Below are 19532 nucleotides of genomic sequence, written 5' to 3' on the forward strand. Positions count from 1 at the left end.
GCAGCGTTTCATTAACTTTCGCTTCCACCGTCACCATCCTTAATAAACCAAATCTTCAATGCTCAAATCCCCGCACTGAAAAAGAGGAAAAGAAAAAAAGGCTTTCTTTTTTTGGTTTCCCTGGCATTAATGGCTTCCTCACGAAATTGAACGACGACGTTTGGTGAAGAAACATGGAACCGCAATTCTCGAGGCCCCGATCGTACGGACCGCCTACGCACCAGCAGCAGCAGCAGCAGCAATTGAAAATGACGATTCCGCCACTGCCACAGCACTCCGACAACGACCGGAGCAGCAGCGAACTCCGCGCGGTCGATTGCAACCTTAATTCCCTTTGCGAACACATCCAAATGGAAGGTTTCAACGGCGGTTCATTCTCCGACATCGTCGTGAATGCCATGGGATCCACCTACCACCTCCACCGCCTCATACTCTCCCGTAGCTCCTACTTCAGGTCCTCCGAAAAAACAAAAAAAAAATCAAGAATTTTGAAATAAAAAAAAACCTAACTCCTAACTTCTCACTGATTAAACTCTAATTTGATTCGGTTTTAATCAGGAACATGTTGCACGGGCCTTGGAAAGAAGCCAAAGCTCCGATGGTGACATTGAACGTCGACGATAACAACGTTAACGGTGAAGCGATCGCGATTGCGTTGGCGTATTTGTACGGACATCATCCCAAGCTTAATGATAATAACGCGTTTCGCGTTTTAGCTGCTGCTTCATTTCTTGATCTTCAGGTCCTTAAAAAGATCGAATTTTTCTTAATTTTTTATTTTCAATTTTATCATTTTGCGGTTATTGAATTAAATTATAGTTTTTTTAATTTTTGGTATGTGAATGCAGGATCTATGCGCTATATGTACTGATTTTATTATATCTGAGCTGTGGACTTCGAATTTCTTAGCATATCAGGTTTCAAACGATAATTTCTCAGTTTCTTTTATTTTTTTATCCCTGTTTGTGTTTTTTGTAATTGAATTTTGGATGTAAATTTAGGTGTTTGCAGAGAGTCAAGATTATGGGATACATGGAGAAAGGGTGAGGAATGCTTGCTGGGGCTACCTTTGTCAAAGTGGTGCCATGGAATTGAAAGAGGTAAAGCAGAAAAGGTTCCATTTGTGGTGTTTACCAGCTCACATTTATGTTTTCAGCTATGATATTTTGACTAAATTGTTGAGGAACTAACAAGAACAAGAGAGAATAAAAATTTAATAAGCCAACATTTTCCTTCACTGTAGGTTAGTGGTGGATGTTATTTATTAGCATAAATTTTTTCATGTAGCAGCCTCACTAACTGGTCACTGGTTTTTGGCATCATGCATAGGTGCTACCTAAACTTTCATCTCAGACTTTACATGCATTGCTGACCTCTGACGAGCTGTGGGTACATAGTGAAGAAAAACGGTAAGATGTGTAGGCAGCCAGTAAACTTGGGTTTTGCGGTTCATGTTTATACAGTTGGATGAACCAGTGTTTTCATTTTCTATCAAAAGGTTTGAACTGGCATTGCACACGCTCCTCTCAAAAGGTGCTTTCTACAAGACTGAACATTCTGATCAAGGAAGTTCCTCTCCTGAGATGGCAATTGGCATTCCTCCTGAGTCTTCTAAAGCAAAGGGAAAAGATTTAGTTGATAGCTGTCCTGGTAAGAGGTTGGAATCTGAACTGGGATGCCTCAGTTTAAAAGGTGACCTAGAGCATTGTAATGCTGCTCAGAACCTCCTTGTGGAGCTCACCGAATGTATGGTTGACATCCAGACTGGAGTATCTAGCTCTGAAAAACAGGTGCCGCAACCTAAATATCCTCAATCAGAGCCTATATATCCCTGCAACATGGATCAGTCTTCATCAATGAATAACTCATTTTCAGATGCAGAGGGGATAAGAACTTCATGTTCATATGTTGAAATGCCAATTGGTGTCGGAACAAGTGGATTGGGGGCCAGTGGAATGGCCATGGAGGGACCATCTGAGGAAGGCTCATGCTACCATTTGAATAATGATAATTGGCTTGCAAGTGATCAATCAAGGAATTGCTCTTCTGTGGACTCCTCCTGTAGTGGGATCATGTTGAATGATTGGGGAAGATGTGGCATGGCTTCTCTTTCTTGGGGTGGCAGGGTTGTGGGTAAAAGACAGGTAAAAAGCTATGCTAAAGGGAACTGCGGGATTCGTGGTGAGGAGTACGATGCTTTTGTCAATATATTTGAAGGGGGTTCTCTTCTATATTGCAACATGTCCTTTGAGGAACTTTTGAATGTCAGGAAGCAACTTGAAGAGTTGGGATTTCCTTGCAAAGCTGTGAATGATGGTCTTTGGCTGCAGGTTTGTTATCTGTACCCATTTGTTTCTATGTCTGTTATATCTTGTGCTGTATAAGGAATACTTTATGAAGGTTGGATAAAATCAAGTCAATAACTATTATGGTACTGGTAGACACAATTGGTATTGATGATTAGGTTTTGGGTTGAATCTTGGGAAGTCTTTGAATCTGGTTGTTTTTGAATAATCTGTTTATTGGACTTTTGAAACATGGCAAAGACTCTGCTGTTCCTTTTCTCCTGGAAGTTTGTATTTTGCTTCCTTTCTGATAAAAGCATTCACAATTCTTACAAATTGTTGCCTCTGCTTCTGGCTTCAGTAAGGATTTTCATTGTATTTGTATGGCTATTATGTAGATGCTATTAAGCCAGAGGGTGCAAGAAGTTGGGGCTGACACGTGCAAAAATTGCTGCCTCACTAGTATGCAATGCGCTTGCAGGCAGCCATTCGGGTTTCCACACGGAGTAGCTACTACAGGCTATTATGTGCAAGAGCACGATCAAAATCATCTTACTGGCAACATTGGAAATGTGTATGTGGCTGATAATAATCAAGGTGAAGGAAGTGGCCTCTTTAGGCCAGTAAGAGTGCATGTCAGGGGGCCTATTGATGGACTTGCAGGTATTGGACGTGGAGCTACATTTGTTCCTGCCGCTGCATGGCCTCCAACACGATTTGTCTTTTCCCGTGTGCCCTTTGGTATGGGCAACAGAAATGGCCAGCAATCTCTTCCCAATGATGATTCAGAGGCTAGAGCTGACCATAATGGAGACATGTCTGGTGGTGGATTAACCGCTCTGGTTGAGTTAAGCCAAGGAGGAAGCAATGCCACTAATGTTCATGGAGAACAAACAGAGAGGAGTTATGAGACAGATCTGCAAAGCAGAGTCCCTGTAACTTCTGCTGCGGCGCCAGCTACTAGTGGGATTGCCGTGCAGATGCTCGAGTCACCAGAACATGCCATTGGAATTGAATGGGAGAATGCAACTAGTTCTTCTATATCATTGGACATGAAAACCCCTCTGAGTCACTTCCCTCCCTTTCGTTTTGGGTAAGTTATCTCTGTTTCATATAACTATTGGTTTGCCCTTTGTAATTTGAAAGAAGCCATGCAAGAGCTTCTGTAGACTGCAGAGGTTTGCTTATACAATAATGGTGGAAATTCTTCTACTCAGTGTCTTACTTGAGCATTATTCTCTTTATTTTGAAGATAACATATTATTAGTAGTACATTTTACCTCTAAGTATTAGTAGGATCAACATTGTTGATCTTGTTTTGAACTCATGATCAATTCTTATGTTCAATGAGAAGCAAACCACATTCATTTGAATTTTAGGGTGCCATCTGTTCTATACTGTTCCTGTTAAATCTGTCAATCTTGTGTCAGCATTTCTCCTTTTCTTTTTTGGTACTTAAAGGTTGAAGAGCAATTCTGATACATGTTCTGTAAATCATTTGCTGGTTACAGGGTTGAATTTGAAGATGTTCACAGGCTTGGTGATGGTCAAGTCAAGCACTCTCCAGAATTCTTTTATGCTGGTTCTTTGTGGAAGGTAGTTGAATATGAAGATCCTTTCAGAACCTCATTACTGATTCAGTTTTGCTCCAAACCTGTCTTATTATCTCATATAATCCAAATATCATTGGTAGTATCTCTAATAATACATTCGGATGAGTAATTTGGAATGAAGGTTTTTTAAAATGTATCAATTCAAAATAACATCATTTCCATATCCTATGTTTGTGTGAAGATTTGAATTAAGATCTACTTCAATTTACAGGTTAGTGTTCAGGCCTTTAATGATGAAGATCCTCAAGGACGCAGGACTCTAGGTAATCTTCAATCAAGGATCAACCTCCAGAAGTTTTTATCCTGTGTTTTTCAAGGTCACTATGATGATTTTGCGATTTTGTTTTCTTACCCATTTTTTTCCCCACTTTAGGATTATTTCTTCACCGGCGGAAGGCTGAGATAACTGACTCTCTCAGAAAGGTCAGCCCTCTTTTGCCAAATCAGAGCATGAGATGGTCTTTGATTTGCTGTTTAGGTCTTGGTGACCAAGAATTGGTTATTGTTTGATTAAATTAAAATGTAAGCAGAGCTTTCCAGTAATAAGAAAACATCTTGTTTTCAGGTTCACATGTATGTCGATTCTCGTGAAAAGGTGACCGCCCGGTATCAGGTAAAGAAACATGTTAAAGAAAGAGTTCCAACCCCATTTTGTGTGATATCATCCATAATAATAATATGCAAAGCTGTTACATTTTGCAGTTGATTTGTCCATCAAAACGAGAAGTCATGGTGTTTGGAAGCTTCAAACAGAGGGGCACTCTCTTACCAAAAGCTCCCAAGGGATGGGGCTGGAGGACAGCCCTGTTGTTTGATGAGCTGGCTGATCTTCTCCAAAATGGGGCCCTGAGAGTAGCTGCTGTCGTGCAGCTTGTGTGAAAAATCAAACAAAAGAATGTCAGCATCTCATCTAAAAGCATAAACATGCTCACACATGTTTTTCCTCTGTTTCAGATGCCAAAACCTGACATCCATCATCAGCCTGTGCAGTTTTACTGATAATCAATTGTAATTCTTTTATGACCAAATATTATTTTTTATTTTTCAGAGTTATTATTTTATGTAAATCTAAGTACGATAAAAGTGTAGAAACAACTCCTTGTACCACTTCCCAATGGAATCAATGCTGAATTTAAGAATTTATGCTATAAAAGCTGTAAACTAAGAAACTTTTTTTTTAATTTTTCCCCTCTTCCCCGAATTATTATTGTCCTAAAAATGCATTTATTTATTTATTATTTCGCCTAAAGCAAATAAATCCTTCTTATTGGTAAAAAAAAAAAGGAAACAAACAAAAAAAAATCATTTTAAAACAGCTGTCCCCTCCCGACATAAACTTGCACAAACATAAACCAGAAAACGCACCGGACCAAGTTGTTTCTTCGTTGTGCCGCGAAAGCAAATGCAAAAGTTCCAATTCCCATTTCCAATCTCAAGTCCTTTCAACTCTTTAACGGATTCAATCTGTTCTTCCTGTTTAGATCCCAACTACAGCGCCGGCAGCACCACCGGATAATTCCTGCAAAATTTCCCAATTTTTCCATTATTCATCTTCCATTTTCCCCCTTATTTTGTCCACTTTGAAAGTACTTGGTTCTTTTCAGTCTCAAAAAAAAAAATCCTATCTTTTTATGGGGTTTTGATATATTTCTGTCTTTCAAATTCTGGGTATTCCAGATTTCACTGCAAAAACGGTTATTCTGGTTTATGAGCTTTTAGGGTTTTATAAAAACCCTAACCTCCCAAATGTTTTCTTTTGGTTTTCTATAAATGGGTTTTGAGTTTTTAGGGTTTGAAGTTTGTACATTTCATCAATGGGTGCTTTAGCAAGTAATCGGAAACGCGGTGGTGACGAATATTTCAATTTCAATTTCAATCACAAAAACAAAGCCCTGTATGCAAATTCCCCAGATTTTCAATTTTCTAAAAAACCCAGATTTTCTTTGATGAATCGAAGCCCAGAAAAAGCAATTGTATCCTCTAGCGACACCGTTTCGAGAATCTCTCGTTACCCAGAAGCTAAGCTTCCTTTCCCTAGAGAAGTTCACGCCCCTGTTAGACACCATAAATTTGGGTTATCAGCTTTAATTCCTAATCAGGATTCAGTTAAAACTCATATGATGGGGAATGTTTTGAGTCGTAGATTAAGTAACGCGAAAAGGCAAGCTTTTGATGTTTTGAGGTACTTTAAGAAGGAAAAAGAAGTGATTTTTGTGGAGGATGATGATGAAAAAGAAAAAGAGGTGGTTTCAGATGATTTTAGTGTGGAAGAAGTTGAGGTTATTGAAAAAGGGAAGAATAATGTGGAGGAGGAAGAGAAGAATGTTCAGCCATCGTCTTCATCTGTGGTTACTGAGTTGAATAATGGGAGTTTGAGAGTGGAGAATGCGTTGGATATGTTGTCATTGAATAATGAGGTTGCTGATGTGTCTACTTTAGAAGCTTATAGGAAGTTGCTGGAGAGTGCAGAGAGGAGAACTCCCAAGTTGAAAGATTTGGATTTTCAAATTGAGTTGAATGAGAAGCGTAGAGCTGCACTTCAGGCATTGCGACCGGAGCAGAAACCAGAGGAGGAGCAAGAAGAGGTGAAATTCTTTTGCCTGCTTACTTTTAATTGAGTTGCATTGTCTGGATATTGTATTTTGAAGAATTTTTGTTGCTTCTAGAATGGAATAAAAAGTGTTGTGATTTGTTTAGAATGATTGGCATTAACGTCATCGAATTTCAGGTGGTACCTCGTGAACCTTTTACCCCCCTTACAGAGGAGGAGATGGCGGAGGTTTCACATGCTTTTTCTACAAAAAACTGGTATTTTATAATGCATGTGTTGGTTTTTGATTATTTGACTGGATGTCACTTGTGCTGTAACATTGTTTGTGCTTGCTTTTGCAGGAAGAAAATATTGGTCTCTCATAAGAACTCAAGCATTGATATTAGAGGAGAAGTTTTGCAATGTCTGAAACCTGGCGCATGGTTGAATGATGAGGTTTGTATTCACTGGAAGGATTTGTTAGTTGTCAACATGCAATTACAACCTACTTAGCTAATAATCTGTATTTTACACACGTCTATTTTTTTTTTTTTCTAGGTTATTAATCTCTATCTTGAATTACTCAAAGAAAGGGAAAATAGAGAGCCAGAGAAGTTTCTCAAATGCCATTTCTTCAACACCTTCTTCTATAAAAAGGTAGTTGCTTGCTCTTCTTCAATTTTAGCGTACCTTAAACTTCCTTAAACTTTGCTCTTTCATGTAAAAGTCCTTATAGCTATCATTTTCTCAACTACGTTTCCTTCTGAATTGTGATGCTCAGTTAGTAAGTCCGGAGAGTGGCTATAATTTTAGGGCTGTCAAGAGATGGACTTCACAAAGGAAGTTGGGGTACTGCCTATTTGACTGCGATAAAGTACGTATTTATCTTTTCTTTGTACAATCATTTGTTTTGCATGATTGAAGATTGTATTCATCCTTGAATCAATTATTCTACTTTGCTCAGATATTTGTCCCCATACACAAAGACATACATTGGTGCTTGGCAGTTATCAATAACAAAGATCAGAAGTTCCAGTATCTTGATTCACTAAAAGGAAGAGATGCTAAAGTGCTGAGTTCACTGGTAAGATTTCCGGTGACATGTTTTTCTCTTTAGATGTCATGTTATTTTGATGCATGTAATTAATTGATTCAAAGTGCATCATGCAGCTTAAATTTAAGTGGATTTGGAGTTTAAGATCCTGTTACCTGCAAGAGTCATTTCTCTGCTAGTTCTTTATGTTGTAAACCTTTATTGTCTAATTCATGATAGTAGGGCCCAGCCAACCCTTCCCGCTCTTCCCCCTAGAAAAAATAGAAGAGGTGTATATATATATATATATACACGAGTTTTTGGCACCTCTGTAAAACTTGTTTTAATGTTGATTGTATGTGCCAGGCAAAATACTTTGTTGAAGAAGTGAAGGACAAGACTGGAAAGGACATAGATGTAAGATCTTGGGAACGAGAATATGTTGAAGACCTTCCTGCACAGGAGAATGGGTGTGTATTGGAATACCTGCTCCAGTCATGTTTTAAGGATCAGTGTTAGAATACTTATTCTTCTTAAGCTTATTGCGTGAACAAATGAAACTGTTAAGTAATTTATTGTGCAGTAGCTTTATAGGCATCTGATTCTCTTTTTACTAACCCTTTATGGCAATTGGTTCCAAATTTTTGATGAGCCCATAATAATGAAGCATATTACAGTTCCTTCCACCTAGGGTGCTCATAATTAGTATATTATTAACTATTACATGGGCCTTTTCTATTAAAATTCAAATTATTTTCCTCAAACAACTTTCTTTATGTACAGGTTTGATTGTGGCATGTTTATGTTAAAGTACATTGACTTTTATAGCAGAGGGTTAAGGCTTTGCTTTGACCAGGTATGCTCATTGAGAATAATTTCTTATGCTTGTAATTCTCATTATAAACCATTTGCTTCGTGTGATTAACGTCATGGTAGTCAAGTCAATAGTTATCTGGATTTAAAAACTGTTGATTTGATTTTGTCGTTGAACTGAGTTGTGATTTTCCATGCTTCTGTAGGAACACATGCCCTATTTCCGATTAAGGACTGCAAAAGAAATTTTAAAATTGAGAACAGAATGATTGAAAGTGTGAACACGCCGCAGCACCCAGAAACGAATTTGCAATTGAAACATCTTTCGGGTATTTTTATTTTTATTTTATTTTTCTATTTGTATAGGTATGCCTCCTTGTCTAGTTTGACTGCTGAGAAGGCTTTTTACTAGGAAATTGGAATGGTGTGCAAGAGTTTGCTTTTTCTGATCAGAATATTCAGGATAATGACTTGGCAAAAGTATGATCGAGTTACTTTTTAACTGTAAATGCAAGCCATGAGAATGTAGGGCACAACTTTCTCAAAGAGTTTGTCTTGGAAGTAACAGGTTTTTGTTTATATCTTTTTCCATATGCCATAAAAAAGGTCTCTCTTCTTCTTTCTTCTACCATCTCCCCCTATTTCCCTTTTATACCACTTGTGCTTTGCTTCTTGTTTACAGCTTTTGAGCGGGAATGAATTTTGTAGTTTCGACTTTTCTCACATGAAATTTTACATATATATTTCTGATTGCTAACTTTTTGCAAGAATAAAAATTATAAATTTCCATTATTAGTAATGAAATTTGCACAATGTAGAACATAGAAGTTTTATGCCAAAGTTGCTGCTCAGGCAGTCTTTGTCAACGAGTACATAATATTTCAATAAATTGGCAAGTTTGATATATTCAAAGACATTCATATTTCTTAAACTAGAATATTACATGCACAAGGTGATTCTTTTCGAGGTGAGAGAGCAGGATATAATTTGGGAGTACAAATAAACAAATGTGAAAAGGGGAAGAAAAAAGAAGCCCTATTTTCCGAGTATCTCCTTGCCTAGAAATCAACATTCGCCTGTCACCATTTAAACAGCAACAGAAGAAAGGCCACAAACCCATTTCAATCTCTCAACAACAACACATCAGATTCATCTAATAATAATACATTTTTGACAATTCACCCCCTCACCTAAGAGATGCACCCCAATCCTCCTTGTATGAGCAAGGAAACACGCATGTGAACAGCAACATTGATGCCTCTGCAAGAAGGAGAGACCGAGATCTGTGGAATGCTGATGAAATTCCTCTCAAGACCTTAAAAACAGCTCCAAGCATCAACTGCCAGAACCGAGTTGATTCGTTTTAAGGGACAAATTTATCCGTCCATAGCAATATTTTTAATATAAGTGACCACCGTGACAAATAGTGCCATAAAGATATACATGAGAGGAAATTACAGAACAGGATCTGATGGAGTAATGGAAGCGGAGAACAAATTCACAAATTGCTGCCTTAACGAGGAACTCTCTTCCGACTCAGTATCTCCTGCTCTTTCAGTCGATGCTGGAACCTGGCAAGGCGAGCTTGAAGACTCACCAGACCAGCAGCCTTGCGTGAAAGCACAAAGCTCAACTGGGTCACGTAGTTGTCAATGAGGCTGCCTGGTTGGTCCACCTCTGCCAATAGCTTCATTTCCTGTAATATAGATGCAAAACAGGATGAACAGTGGTTTAATTGGTGTATGAAAATTTGAAAAAGTAAAAAGCTAATTTCTCCAGCTTTAGGCATGTACTTTTCTTTACATCATTTGAACAGTAGCATAGTTCAGGCGGAGCATGACCCAAAAAAAAGAACTTAAATGCACCAAAAAAGTAGTTCATCTTTGTGCAAATCACCAATGTGCAAGGATGGCAAACTCAATTCATCGCTGAGTATAAGGAATGCACTATAGTGCCTCACAACACAAATACTCAACTACAAAAAAAAAAAAAATCAATCCCTTCACCACTGATCGAGTGCAAGTTTACTTACTTCACGAACAATCTCCATCGTATCCTCAATTTCTTTTCTGTGAGCAGCAATTAGAGCCTCTTCCTCCTGCAACAGACCAAAAGTATACACAGAATGAAGAAAATCCAGAAAGAAACCCTAATATGATAAAACAAAATGAACCACACTGACGGCCTACCTCAAGTATTGCATTGATATTCCCATCAGTGGGAGGCTCAGGATCATATTGTCTATGTCCAACATTATTTGTGTTGGCATTCGCCTGCCTAAAGTTTGTAGTGGACAAATCAGATCCCCCTCCATCTTTCTTGACCCAGTTTCCCATCTTCTCCGATTTTTCTTCTCTAGTCACTTTTCTACGAGGGGGTGACACCTTCTGCACCTTCTCTTCTGTATCAGCTGAATTTTGAGAATTTGATGAGTAAACTCTTTGACTTGTGGATCCACCATAAGAATTATTCACTTCAAATCGCTCCCTATCCATTGGGCCAGAAGCCATTCCACTTTCCTCCCTCCCATTGAAAGGGTAACTTGATGCAAAAGTTGAGTCAACAGTATGAACATCTTTCTCTATAACCCTTCGACCTGTATCAACAACTTTTACTTCCTGTTGTCGCTCATAAACATCTTCTACATCTGCAGTAGCTGACAGAGAAGATGCTGAAGAAGCATCCTTATTACTTGGTGGTAAAGAATTTACAGCCTGTTCCTTTTTTGGATTACCACTTTTAGATAGACTTTTGACCCTGTTGATTTAGATAACAATAATCTTCAATTAGTCAACAAGTACAACAATATAATCTAATGCAACAAAGGAAGTCCTTTTTGTGGAGGCTCATCATAGGAACAAGCATACCTATCAGCATATCTCAGGGTATTGAGAGTGTGTTCACATGAACCTGCATTTGGAGAAATACACGAGATCATAACTGTCCTTGAGTTGCCAACAAAAGAATCACGGAGCACTTCAGTTAGTTTGCTCCCACGAAATGGTATATGTATCTGGTCATTGTCCAGAGCACGAATGCACTCCTTAAGAGCCAAAAGACTCTTATTAATTTCTGCACCCTCAATCCTGGCAATGATCCAAACAAGTGATATCAAAACATGCCAAAAGTAAACCAGGTGCGGAGAAAAAGATAACTTAAGACAGTAAACAAGCTGACAGATAAAGCCACCCCGTATATACACTTTTGGAAGCAGTTTCTGCAGCCATTTTCTCCCCAAAGAAAAACTCATACTTACCTAGTTTGCCGGTCATTGTCAGTGGTGTCTGCACCTCTTTCACTGCCAGCAAGATCAATAAAAGAAATCTTTCCCACAACCTTCCCACCTTTAGACTCATTCCCATCATTGTTCCGCTTGGACTCTTTTATCTCAGGGTGCTTCTTGATGGCAAGTTGTAAAATAGCATGTGACCTTGAAGATTCTTCATTCGCACCAGTAGATCCTGTGCTTCTAGCAGCATTTCCCCTCTCAATGTATTCCTTCACAATTTGCACGTCTGACACCTCAAATTCTTGCAGACCAACAATGCAGACTTGTTGTCTCCCATCTTCTCGCATACAAAGTTTCCTATTGGAGGACATTTAGATTATTCAGTTATCTAGTTGTTATTAATGTATATATGCATCAACATGTACACCAGAAAAACATATTGAAAGAGAAAATGTGTGCTTGACATAGGACATATTGTGCTTAATAGACAGTCAGACCAACAAACATTTCAAAGTCATTACACATCATAAATCAATCAGGTATGTTTGACCAAAAAAGGTTTATCAGAAAAAGCCACATAAATAAACAAGGAAAGAATAAGAGATATACTTTCTATCACTCAGAAGGTCAAAGAGTTTTCCACCATATATCTCAAAATAGCTAAGCCACAATTTAAATCTCTGATTACGATAAACTGGCTGATGCAAGTATCTAACAAGGTCTTGTACAGCTCTGAGAGGTAATGGTTGCATTGTGAACGTCTTACCACTACCTGAAATCAAAAATATATTCCGCAAATCAAATTAGCAAAAAGCTACTTAACTATTAACATCCAAATAAAATTTTCCTAGAAGTTTTGAGCACCAATAATGAACCAAAAACTACCACTTCAATCTTCATGTAAGAAATATAGTCTAGAAGAAACTGAAAGGAATAGATGCCTAGCTGCTATCCAAGATGAATGTAGGCTTTGGTACCGAAAAATTTTCCTTTTAACATGAATAAGCTTCACACATACAAATATAGAATATAATATAGCACCTGAGCCATTCAGAAAGAAAAATTCAGGAACTCTATGCACCTGTCTGCCCATATGCAAAACATGTGGCTTTTGTTCGTTGAAAAATGGTGGGTATAATCGGCTCAACTGTAACACGATAAACCTGTCAAAGCAAACAAGAGATGAAATCAATATTTTGGTTTAACAAATATATCAGCACAGAGCAGACGAACTTTGGTCATAATATACTCAAAACACCTGGATAACCAAATTTAATAGACAAAATTATTCAGGAACAACGTTCAGATAACAACAAGGCAATAGATTTCAACTAAGTATTACCTCATCATTGCTAACATGCTCATCCAGAACAGCATCAAAACAGAACTCATGCTTCTCTACATACGCTGTCAAGTCCACCTGTCATACAACAATTAAAACAGATATAAGAAATGACATATCAAACAAGCACCAATAGTGACACACAGTAACATCACATTTACTTCCATTAAAAAGGGGAACCAACCTTTAGCTTTGGTTCATGGACAGTCAAAGCATTCTCACTCACGCTTACTATATCATCCTCCTTCCGAGAAATCTCCTTCTTGTTTAATGGTCTTTTCCGTACCTTATATCACATGTAAGACAAAAATTTAGCTTTACAAAAAATTTAAAAAGCGAGGCATATAACACTGTGCTATGAACATGCATGCATACATGCATCAACCCTGCCCCGATAAAAAATAAAACACAAAGGCAGGATAATAATGCAAGGAACGAAGACACTAAACAGGAGAACAAACTATAATCTTAGCAAGGAAAGAAGGTTGTCCCCATATCCATAAGGGTGAGAGAGGCAAGAGAGAAACGAAGCACCATGACTAGAAACCAACATACCACAACTTTAATCTTAGCAACATTGTTTTCCCTTGTGCCGATCTCTTTTTCATTGACAGAGAATAATGAAGCAGAGGCATCTGCATTATTTTGCTCTTTTTGCTGCCGGCTAGTTGTCACATTAAATTCATTTTCGAATGCTTTGTTAGCACCAGGCATGAATGGCGATGGCTCAAAAGGTTCAGATATAACATGCTGCAAATAATCAAGTCAAAATTTATTTCCAAAGGAAAAGGAAAAAGATGCTATGACAAACTTAAATTAAAGTAAATTTTCAACTAAATTTAAACAATATCCAAAGAGAATAACAACCAGAAAATATCCAGCCATATCACCACAAAAATGAAAGAAAAATAATAAAGTTGCATGTAACTGATCTAACTTCAAGTGATAAACCATTGTGAAACTCTCCTGCAAAGCTACATGCAGGGCCCTATAAGGCTATAACCATACCTCAGACAGAAGCTCTGTATCATCCATAGCATGAAGATCCAAAAGCCCAGCTCCAAAATCCCCCCTGAACTCTGGAGAATAGAAGCCATCAGATGTAGCCGGCCCTCCTGAGCTTTGGGCAGTTGGTGTGTATGGCTCCAACCCAGATTCCCCATTAAAATTGAGGTTCCTCATTAATTTGAATAGCCTCTGCTTCTCTTCTGCAGATTGTGCTCCATAACCCTTTGATAATGTAATAGTAACTTCTCATCATCTCAGAACGTGAAAAATAAACCCATTTAAGTATACAAAGTAACCACACCAGGAAGTATTTAAAATATGGATAGATCATTTGAAAGGAAATAAAAATTGATAAACTCATGGGAAAATAAGGAAACAAACATCACAACAATCAACTAATCAGGAACACTACAAATTTCTTGAAATGCTCATCACCCTAATTGTCAATACTAATAGTGAATTTTGCATAACTTCATTAAAAAATTAGATACATTCCATCAACTCAGCACAGAATATTAATCACAATAGACAAACTTCAAAGAACATTTCCCTTAATGAAAATGCAAAAGCCACGAGTGTGATCACTGAAAAAGTTCATCAAAATGACAATCTAAACTAAATTTCAAGCAAATAGAAATATACGTTAATCCAATTCAAATTGCATGCATCTGAATTGAGCAATAACAGTTAACATTTACTAATCCACGATGACAGAAAATGAATATACACGTGGAAACTAAAAGCAGAGCGTTCTTTACCTGCATGAGAAGATTGGGAAGAAGGCGTTGGTCGATGCCAGTAGAAGCCAAGGGAGAGGCCAGATGTTGCAATCCAGCAGACTGCAACCACCGCGCCATAACGGCATCACCGGCATCGCCGGCAGGACCTGCATTGTGCAAGGACCCTCCGCCGGCGGCGTGATCGTAAAGCGCCGTCGCTGCAGCATTGCTTTGCTGCATCTGGCCACCCATGTGGCGCTGCGATCGCCTTTGCGGAGCCAATTTTTAAGATCTGTTTATCAGCGCTACCACAAAACAAAAACACAAAACTCCAATATCAAAATTCACAAAAAAAAATAATAATAATAACAATAACAACAAAAATAAATCAAAATGTAACTGAATTTCACTTACAAGGAGGAGAAAATCCAACTTCCAAGAAGAACATGAAAGTGAATTTCTTCGGAAAAAAAAAGTGATTCCAATAACCGTTCAATTTCTTAACCCTATCAAAACAAAATGCCACTCAAAATTCAAACATTCAAACTTCTTTATTAATTAAAAAAAAAGAAAAGAAAGCAAGAAAAATAAACAAATAAAATTACCAGAAATGGGGGAAAAACTGAAGAAGGAAGTCGCCGATTCGAGATCTGCGATCAGATCTGAAAGAGAAGAGAAATCATAAAAAGCTGAAACCCTAATTAAATTCAATCGTACGGTGGCTCTGATTTTTTCTTTTTCTTTTTTTTTTTTTTTCTTTCTCTGATTAGAAATGAAAAATAAAATGCGATGAGAATTGAAAGCCCAGAGAGAGAGAGAGAGAGGGTGAGCGGTGTTTTCCTTTTTTATTTGTATATAATATTCTTTCTACTTTGGTTGAAATCTAGAGAGAGATAGAAAGATCGATACTAAGATTATATAAATTTTATCATTAAATATTTTGGTGGGTTTTCTTTTTTAAATTTATTGGAACGGCTATGTTGAATTTATTGAATGACTTAAATGCCCTTGCTTCTGCTCAATGATATTGTCTTTTTCCACGGCTTGGTGACCGAAATACCCTTAACGGTTGAAGTTTGCTTCTAAAAAAAGATCATGTTTGCTTTTTGTGTTGAAATTTTAAATTAAAAAAATAATTTAACATTTAAAAAAGTCTTTTCAATTATATATAATTATTCAAATATTAAGAATAAAACAAGAAAGAATTTTTTTTTTCAAAATTAACTAATGCTTGGACGGCATCCTAATTGTTTAATACGTTAATTATGATTAGTAGAAAACCTAATTGTTTTTGTTTTTGATTTTTTTAGGTACAAACACATGTGTTCTTTCCAAGCAAAGTCAGCATCATTAAAAAATAGTCCATCTAGTTCTTCAGTTTTCACATGCCACTTTCATCATAACTCGGAGCTAATCTCTATCAATTAAAATAAGGAAATGTTAACCATTGGTTTTTTTGGTAGAATTTCACTCAACTTCATTGCCAAATTGGTCATTTTGTTGGTAATTTTATTTGGTTTACGATTGAATTATTTACGATGAGTTTTGTTGTTAAATAAATTTCGTTAACGAGTGTTCATAATATATAATATCTTTTCTTGATGGACTTAAATTCTTTACATTAATTATCGATTACGGTGTTTAATATGAAAATATTACAATAAATAATTTTTTGACTAATTTTCAAATAGTACTTTTAAAATAATCATTAACAAAACTCTATTAAACTTGTTAACTTAGATCTTGATCTTAAGTAATACTCGAAATTTACCCAAACTTAAAATAAGAATTAAAAATTTTACTCAAATCCGTTTATAATTAAATATAAAATATCTAAATTCTATGTTATCGGATCAAGTGCTTGTGGATACCCAAATAAAATCAATCCGTTTACGTCCCTAATCCTGCGACATTGTTTTCATGGTATGGACTGCTAAATTCCAATGCCCCGAATTGATAGTTGTGGAATTATTGTAACACAGAGGAGAAAAGTGGCAGGAATCACTGAAGCTGTTCCACCAGGGTGGAGCAAATTCCATGTGACACCCATGCCACTTGTTTCAATCATGTTAAACAAAACTGTATACAGGAGTTTTGACACTGCTGGCTCTGAAACTGATGCCACCACCAAGCATCTTCTTCCTCACCCCCTATGCAGCAACAAAGCCTCACCCATCTGACTTGATCTATCAAAAAAACAGAATCCCCAGTCCCATCACAATCAACATTCACATTTTTCTGGAATGGGTATTGCACTAATTTACTCTTTGAGGTCTCCAAGTGGCTAAATAATGTAAATACTTATGATGATTATGGGTACAATGATTGCCAAGACAAACAAATGGGAAGAAACAATGATGACAACAATGTAAAAATAAAAAATTAGAAACAAAGAGGTTGTATTTTACTAAGTGAAACTTTATGTGATAACAATAAAAATTCCCTTTGAAAGGCTTCATCTCCCTTCTGCTTACTTGGAGCCTAGGCAAAAATTAGGGTGTGTTGTTTTGGTCATGGGGGCCCACATGGACAAGAACGATGGCTGGTTGGATCTCAAGGTGGGCCAAACCCCCCACAGAAGAAAAACCTTTTTCAATTTCTTGGCCTAACCCATCCTAACTTGGAGTACACTTCTCTTGAATAATAAAGGGCCCTTGCTTTAACTTAAAGCATGTGAGGGTGAGAGATCTAGAGATTTATTAAAGGGTTTAGTCGATTTTTTTTTCCCTTTTTGAATTAAATTAGCTATTTACCCAGATTTTGGGTAATTAGTAATTGATAGATAGGCAAATTAATCTTTTACTATTAGATGTTAAGAACCCCTTTTTTTCTTTTGGTGTTGTATGGCAGCAAGTCATTAATCAAATCAATGATGATAATTGAGGTTTTGTCTGAATGCCAGCCATATGTTTTCTAAACCCATTCTTATCAACTTATCACCTAGTTTTGTTTGACTTGCTTGGGATAGATAAAAAAAAAAAAAAAAAGAGACGGAATAAGTATTTCTTTATATACATATTTCTAAAAATATGATTTTAATTTAAAACTTTAAATATATTTAATTTAATGATAAGTGTACCTATCTCATGTTCGAATAATTACATTAGATTTTTTGTTTCTAAATGAAAAGAAAAAATTATTAACATTGTGAATTTGCTATATAGATTGAGAGTTGAGACATGGGGGTCTACATGAATCAAGCAATTGCAAGTAGAGTCCAAATTATCTAGCTGCCAATTAAGGTTCAAAACTCTCCTGAAGAACAATTATGAGAACAGCAATAATATTATATCATATAAGGTTGTAAGCCTTACTTGGCCTTGTTTCTAGTTTTTCCACAGCTTCCATAATTGAACCTTGAGTGATGGATTACTTAGGTTGGACTATGCTGAATGGTAATCATCTATGGAAACTGTATAGTAATTCGGAAACCGAGTCCATGGCCGCAACAACCTCACCAAAGTTGCGAACAGTTTGACCAGTCAGGCAGTTACCGAGCCGCTTCGACAAGTTTAAAACCCAGCAGCAACTCGCTCGAGTCCATTTGTTTACAGAGGAAGAAAGGCTCGAAACGATAAGTGAGGGTGTTTCAGGGGGGGTGTTGAGTTGTAACAAAATGGTTCAAGAGAGACCAACAATGCTGGTGGCTGTGGACGATAGTGCGCACAGTGAGTACGCCTTGGAATGGACCCTTGATCACTTCTTCACTTCTTTTGGCTCCAACCGTCCTTTCCAGCTCGTTGTCATCCATGCCCGACCCCTTCCCTCTTCTGTTATTGGACTTACCGGACCTGGTAGCATCTTGTTCTTCACGTCTGCTTATTACACTTGGGTTTTGGGTTTCTTTACGTTTGTTAGTTCGGATAACAGTTGACCCTGTTCAATCAGATCGGTCTATTTGTACAAAGATAACTTCAAAAACAAATGTGGTTACTTTCTCTGGTGCAGCATCTGCGGAGGTTGTACCGATCATGAAGGTTGGCATAAAGAAGACAGCCACCATGGTCAAGGACAAAGTGAAGGAGATATGCAGGAATAAATCGGTACATGACCCTTGCAACCTGATATTTTTGGTATTTCTTCTTTTTCATTTTTCCCTTGAATATAATGAGAGATAGTGAAGATCTTAAGTATTTTCCTTTTGAGTGTGCAGTTGAGTGATGTGAGAGTGGAAGTATTGGAAGGTGATCCAAGAAATGTGGTGTGTGAAGCTGTAGAGAAATACCATGCAGCAATCTTGGTACTGGGAAGCCATGGATACGGAACTGTGAGAAGGTATTAACTCCATTTTGATTTAAAAAAGGTGGAAGAATGACTACATTTACAGTGATTCTCTGCTTCAACAAATGAAGAAATGCAAGTAGTTCTGTTCTTTTCTTTTGAGGGGTGATATTTGATTTGGTGTTCTTTGTTTCCTATTCCACATGCAGGGCGATTTTGGGCAGTGTTAGTGACTACTGTGCTCACCATGCTCACTGTTCTGTAATGATTGTGAAGAAGCCTAAGCAAGAGAACTGAAGCTCAACTCTGTTTTGAATTTTCCCTAGAAGCTTCCAAGCATTCTTCAAATGATTCTTTGATTTTTCTTTTCTCCTTTTTTTTTTTACAAGCATTTCAATTTCGTAGGGGATTGATTTCTTTTAAAGTAAGTCAAAGTTGTTTGGTCATTCTTATTTATTGCTCACCTCAGATACCAACGAAGTTAATGAAGCTTTGTCAACAGAAGCAACATGGTGGGGCAATACTCCTTGCGTTTCAAATTCTGTAGTTGACTAGGAGCAGTTCCACAGCAAACAAAGGGCTTAGAAGAAAAACTATTCCAGACATTAACATCGAATAACGCCTTGATCCAATCAGGCACCCGATGATTCCAAGGTTTCTCATTAGATCCAACAAACATGGCTGATTTTAAGGTTTCTTCACCTGTCATGTACAGAGATATATAAATGGAGTTGAAACT

At 37.3% G+C, this 19532-nt stretch overlaps 4 protein-coding genes across 9 annotated transcripts; 3 read left to right on the forward strand and 1 right to left on the reverse strand.

The window, feature by feature from the left end:
- Window positions 1-64: 64 nt before the first annotated feature.
- LOC18603508 (BTB/POZ domain-containing protein) lies at window positions 65-5051 on the forward strand. The gene is made up of 12 exons (XM_007035534.3): window positions 65-454; window positions 559-742; window positions 849-917; window positions 1002-1100; window positions 1330-1409; window positions 1499-2330; window positions 2684-3378; window positions 3797-3881; window positions 4110-4161; window positions 4272-4321; window positions 4464-4511; window positions 4601-5051. The coding sequence occupies exons 1-12, from the start codon at window positions 174-176 to the stop codon at window positions 4775-4777; spliced, it is 2652 nt and encodes an 883-aa protein (XP_007035596.3). The 5' UTR covers window positions 65-173; the 3' UTR covers window positions 4778-5051.
- A 175-nt stretch (window positions 5052-5226) lies between these two features.
- On the forward strand, window positions 5227-8853 carry ESD4 (Cysteine proteinases superfamily protein). 4 transcript variants are annotated; one of them, XR_016025842.1, is made up of 10 exons: window positions 5228-6483; window positions 6627-6706; window positions 6791-6884; window positions 6987-7085; window positions 7210-7302; window positions 7393-7512; window positions 7828-7931; window positions 8245-8317; window positions 8481-8603; window positions 8687-8853. XR_016025842.1 is itself a non-coding variant. In XM_018119431.2 (9 exons), exons 1-9 carry the CDS (start codon window positions 5713-5715, stop codon window positions 8541-8543), a joined length of 1497 nt encoding a protein of 498 aa, XP_017974920.2. In that variant the 5' UTR covers window positions 5228-5712; the 3' UTR covers window positions 8544-8853. The 4 variants fall into 4 exon arrangements, 2 of the variants coding, with proteins under 2 accessions (XP_007035599.3, XP_017974920.2); XR_016025843.1 differs by lacking the exon at window positions 8245-8317 and having other exon boundaries at window positions 5227-6483; XM_018119431.2 differs by having other exon boundaries at window positions 8481-8853.
- Window positions 8854-9180: 327 nt separating this feature from the next.
- Window positions 9181-15487, reverse strand: LOC18603510 (kinesin motor protein-like protein). The gene is made up of 14 exons (XM_007035541.3): window positions 15178-15487; window positions 14987-15078; window positions 14612-14877; window positions 13854-14075; window positions 13401-13595; window positions 13030-13131; window positions 12846-12923; window positions 12585-12666; window positions 12113-12275; window positions 11531-11860; window positions 11142-11360; window positions 10464-11031; window positions 10307-10372; window positions 9181-9970 (listed from the first exon to the last, which is right to left on the reverse strand). The coding sequence occupies exons 3-14, from the start codon at window positions 14822-14824 to the stop codon at window positions 9788-9790; spliced, it is 2421 nt and encodes an 806-aa protein (XP_007035603.1). The 5' UTR covers window positions 14825-14877; window positions 14987-15078; window positions 15178-15487; the 3' UTR covers window positions 9181-9787.
- LOC18603511 (universal stress protein PHOS34) lies at window positions 13562-19137 on the forward strand. Of its 3 annotated transcripts, XM_088805438.1 has the most exons (5): window positions 13562-13579; window positions 18201-18366; window positions 18521-18615; window positions 18726-18847; window positions 19003-19137. In XM_088805438.1, the coding sequence occupies exons 1-5, from the start codon at window positions 13562-13564 to the stop codon at window positions 19088-19090; spliced, it is 489 nt and encodes a 162-aa protein (XP_088661564.1). In that variant the 3' UTR covers window positions 19091-19137. The 3 variants fall into 3 exon arrangements, with proteins under 3 accessions (XP_088661564.1, XP_088661563.1, XP_017974921.2); XM_088805437.1 differs by lacking the exon at window positions 13562-13579 and having other exon boundaries at window positions 17778-18369; XM_018119432.2 differs by lacking the exon at window positions 13562-13579 and having other exon boundaries at window positions 17778-18366.
- Window positions 19138-19532: the final 395 nt, after the last annotated feature.

This window comes from Theobroma cacao, chromosome 4 (genome assembly GCF_053813885.1).
Source record: "Theobroma cacao isolate CCN51 chromosome 4, ASM5381388v1, whole genome shotgun sequence".
NCBI lineage: Eukaryota > Viridiplantae > Streptophyta > Magnoliopsida > Malvales > Malvaceae > Theobroma > Theobroma cacao.

Bases quoted from the DNA above. Each gene is read 5' to 3' on its own strand.
- LOC18603508 (XM_007035534.3), top strand. From the start codon at position 174: ATGGAACCGCAATTCTCGAGGCCCCGATCGTACGGACCGCCTACGCAC. The intron at 3,379-3,796 runs GTAAGTTATCTC...TGCTGGTTACAG, and splicing joins TTCCCTCCCTTTCGTTTTGG to GGTTGAATTTGAAGATGTTC. The intron at 4,162-4,271 runs GTAATCTTCAAT...TCCCCACTTTAG, and splicing joins TCAAGGACGCAGGACTCTAG to GATTATTTCTTCACCGGCGG.
- ESD4 (XM_018119431.2), top strand. From the start codon at position 5,713: ATGGGTGCTTTAGCAAGTAATCGGAAACGCGGTGGTGACGAATATTTC. The intron at 7,303-7,392 runs GTACGTATTTAT...TACTTTGCTCAG, and splicing joins GCCTATTTGACTGCGATAAA to ATATTTGTCCCCATACACAA. The intron at 7,513-7,827 runs GTAAGATTTCCG...TGTATGTGCCAG, and splicing joins CTAAAGTGCTGAGTTCACTG to GCAAAATACTTTGTTGAAGA.
- LOC18603511 (XM_088805438.1), top strand. The intron at 18,367-18,520 runs GTAGCATCTTGT...TCTCTGGTGCAG, and splicing joins TATTGGACTTACCGGACCTG to CATCTGCGGAGGTTGTACCG. The intron at 18,848-19,002 runs GTATTAACTCCA...TTCCACATGCAG, and splicing joins GGATACGGAACTGTGAGAAG to GGCGATTTTGGGCAGTGTTA.
- LOC18603510 (XM_007035541.3), bottom strand. From the start codon at position 14,824: ATGGGTGGCCAGATGCAGCAAAGCAATGCTGCAGCGACGGCGCTTTAC. The intron at 14,076-14,611 runs GTAAAGAACGCT...ACATTATCAAAG, and splicing joins TTCCCAATCTTCTCATGCAG to GGTTATGGAGCACAATCTGC. The intron at 11,861-12,112 runs GTATATCTCTTA...GTCCTCCAATAG, and splicing joins GACCTTCTGAGTGATAGAAA to GAAACTTTGTATGCGAGAAG.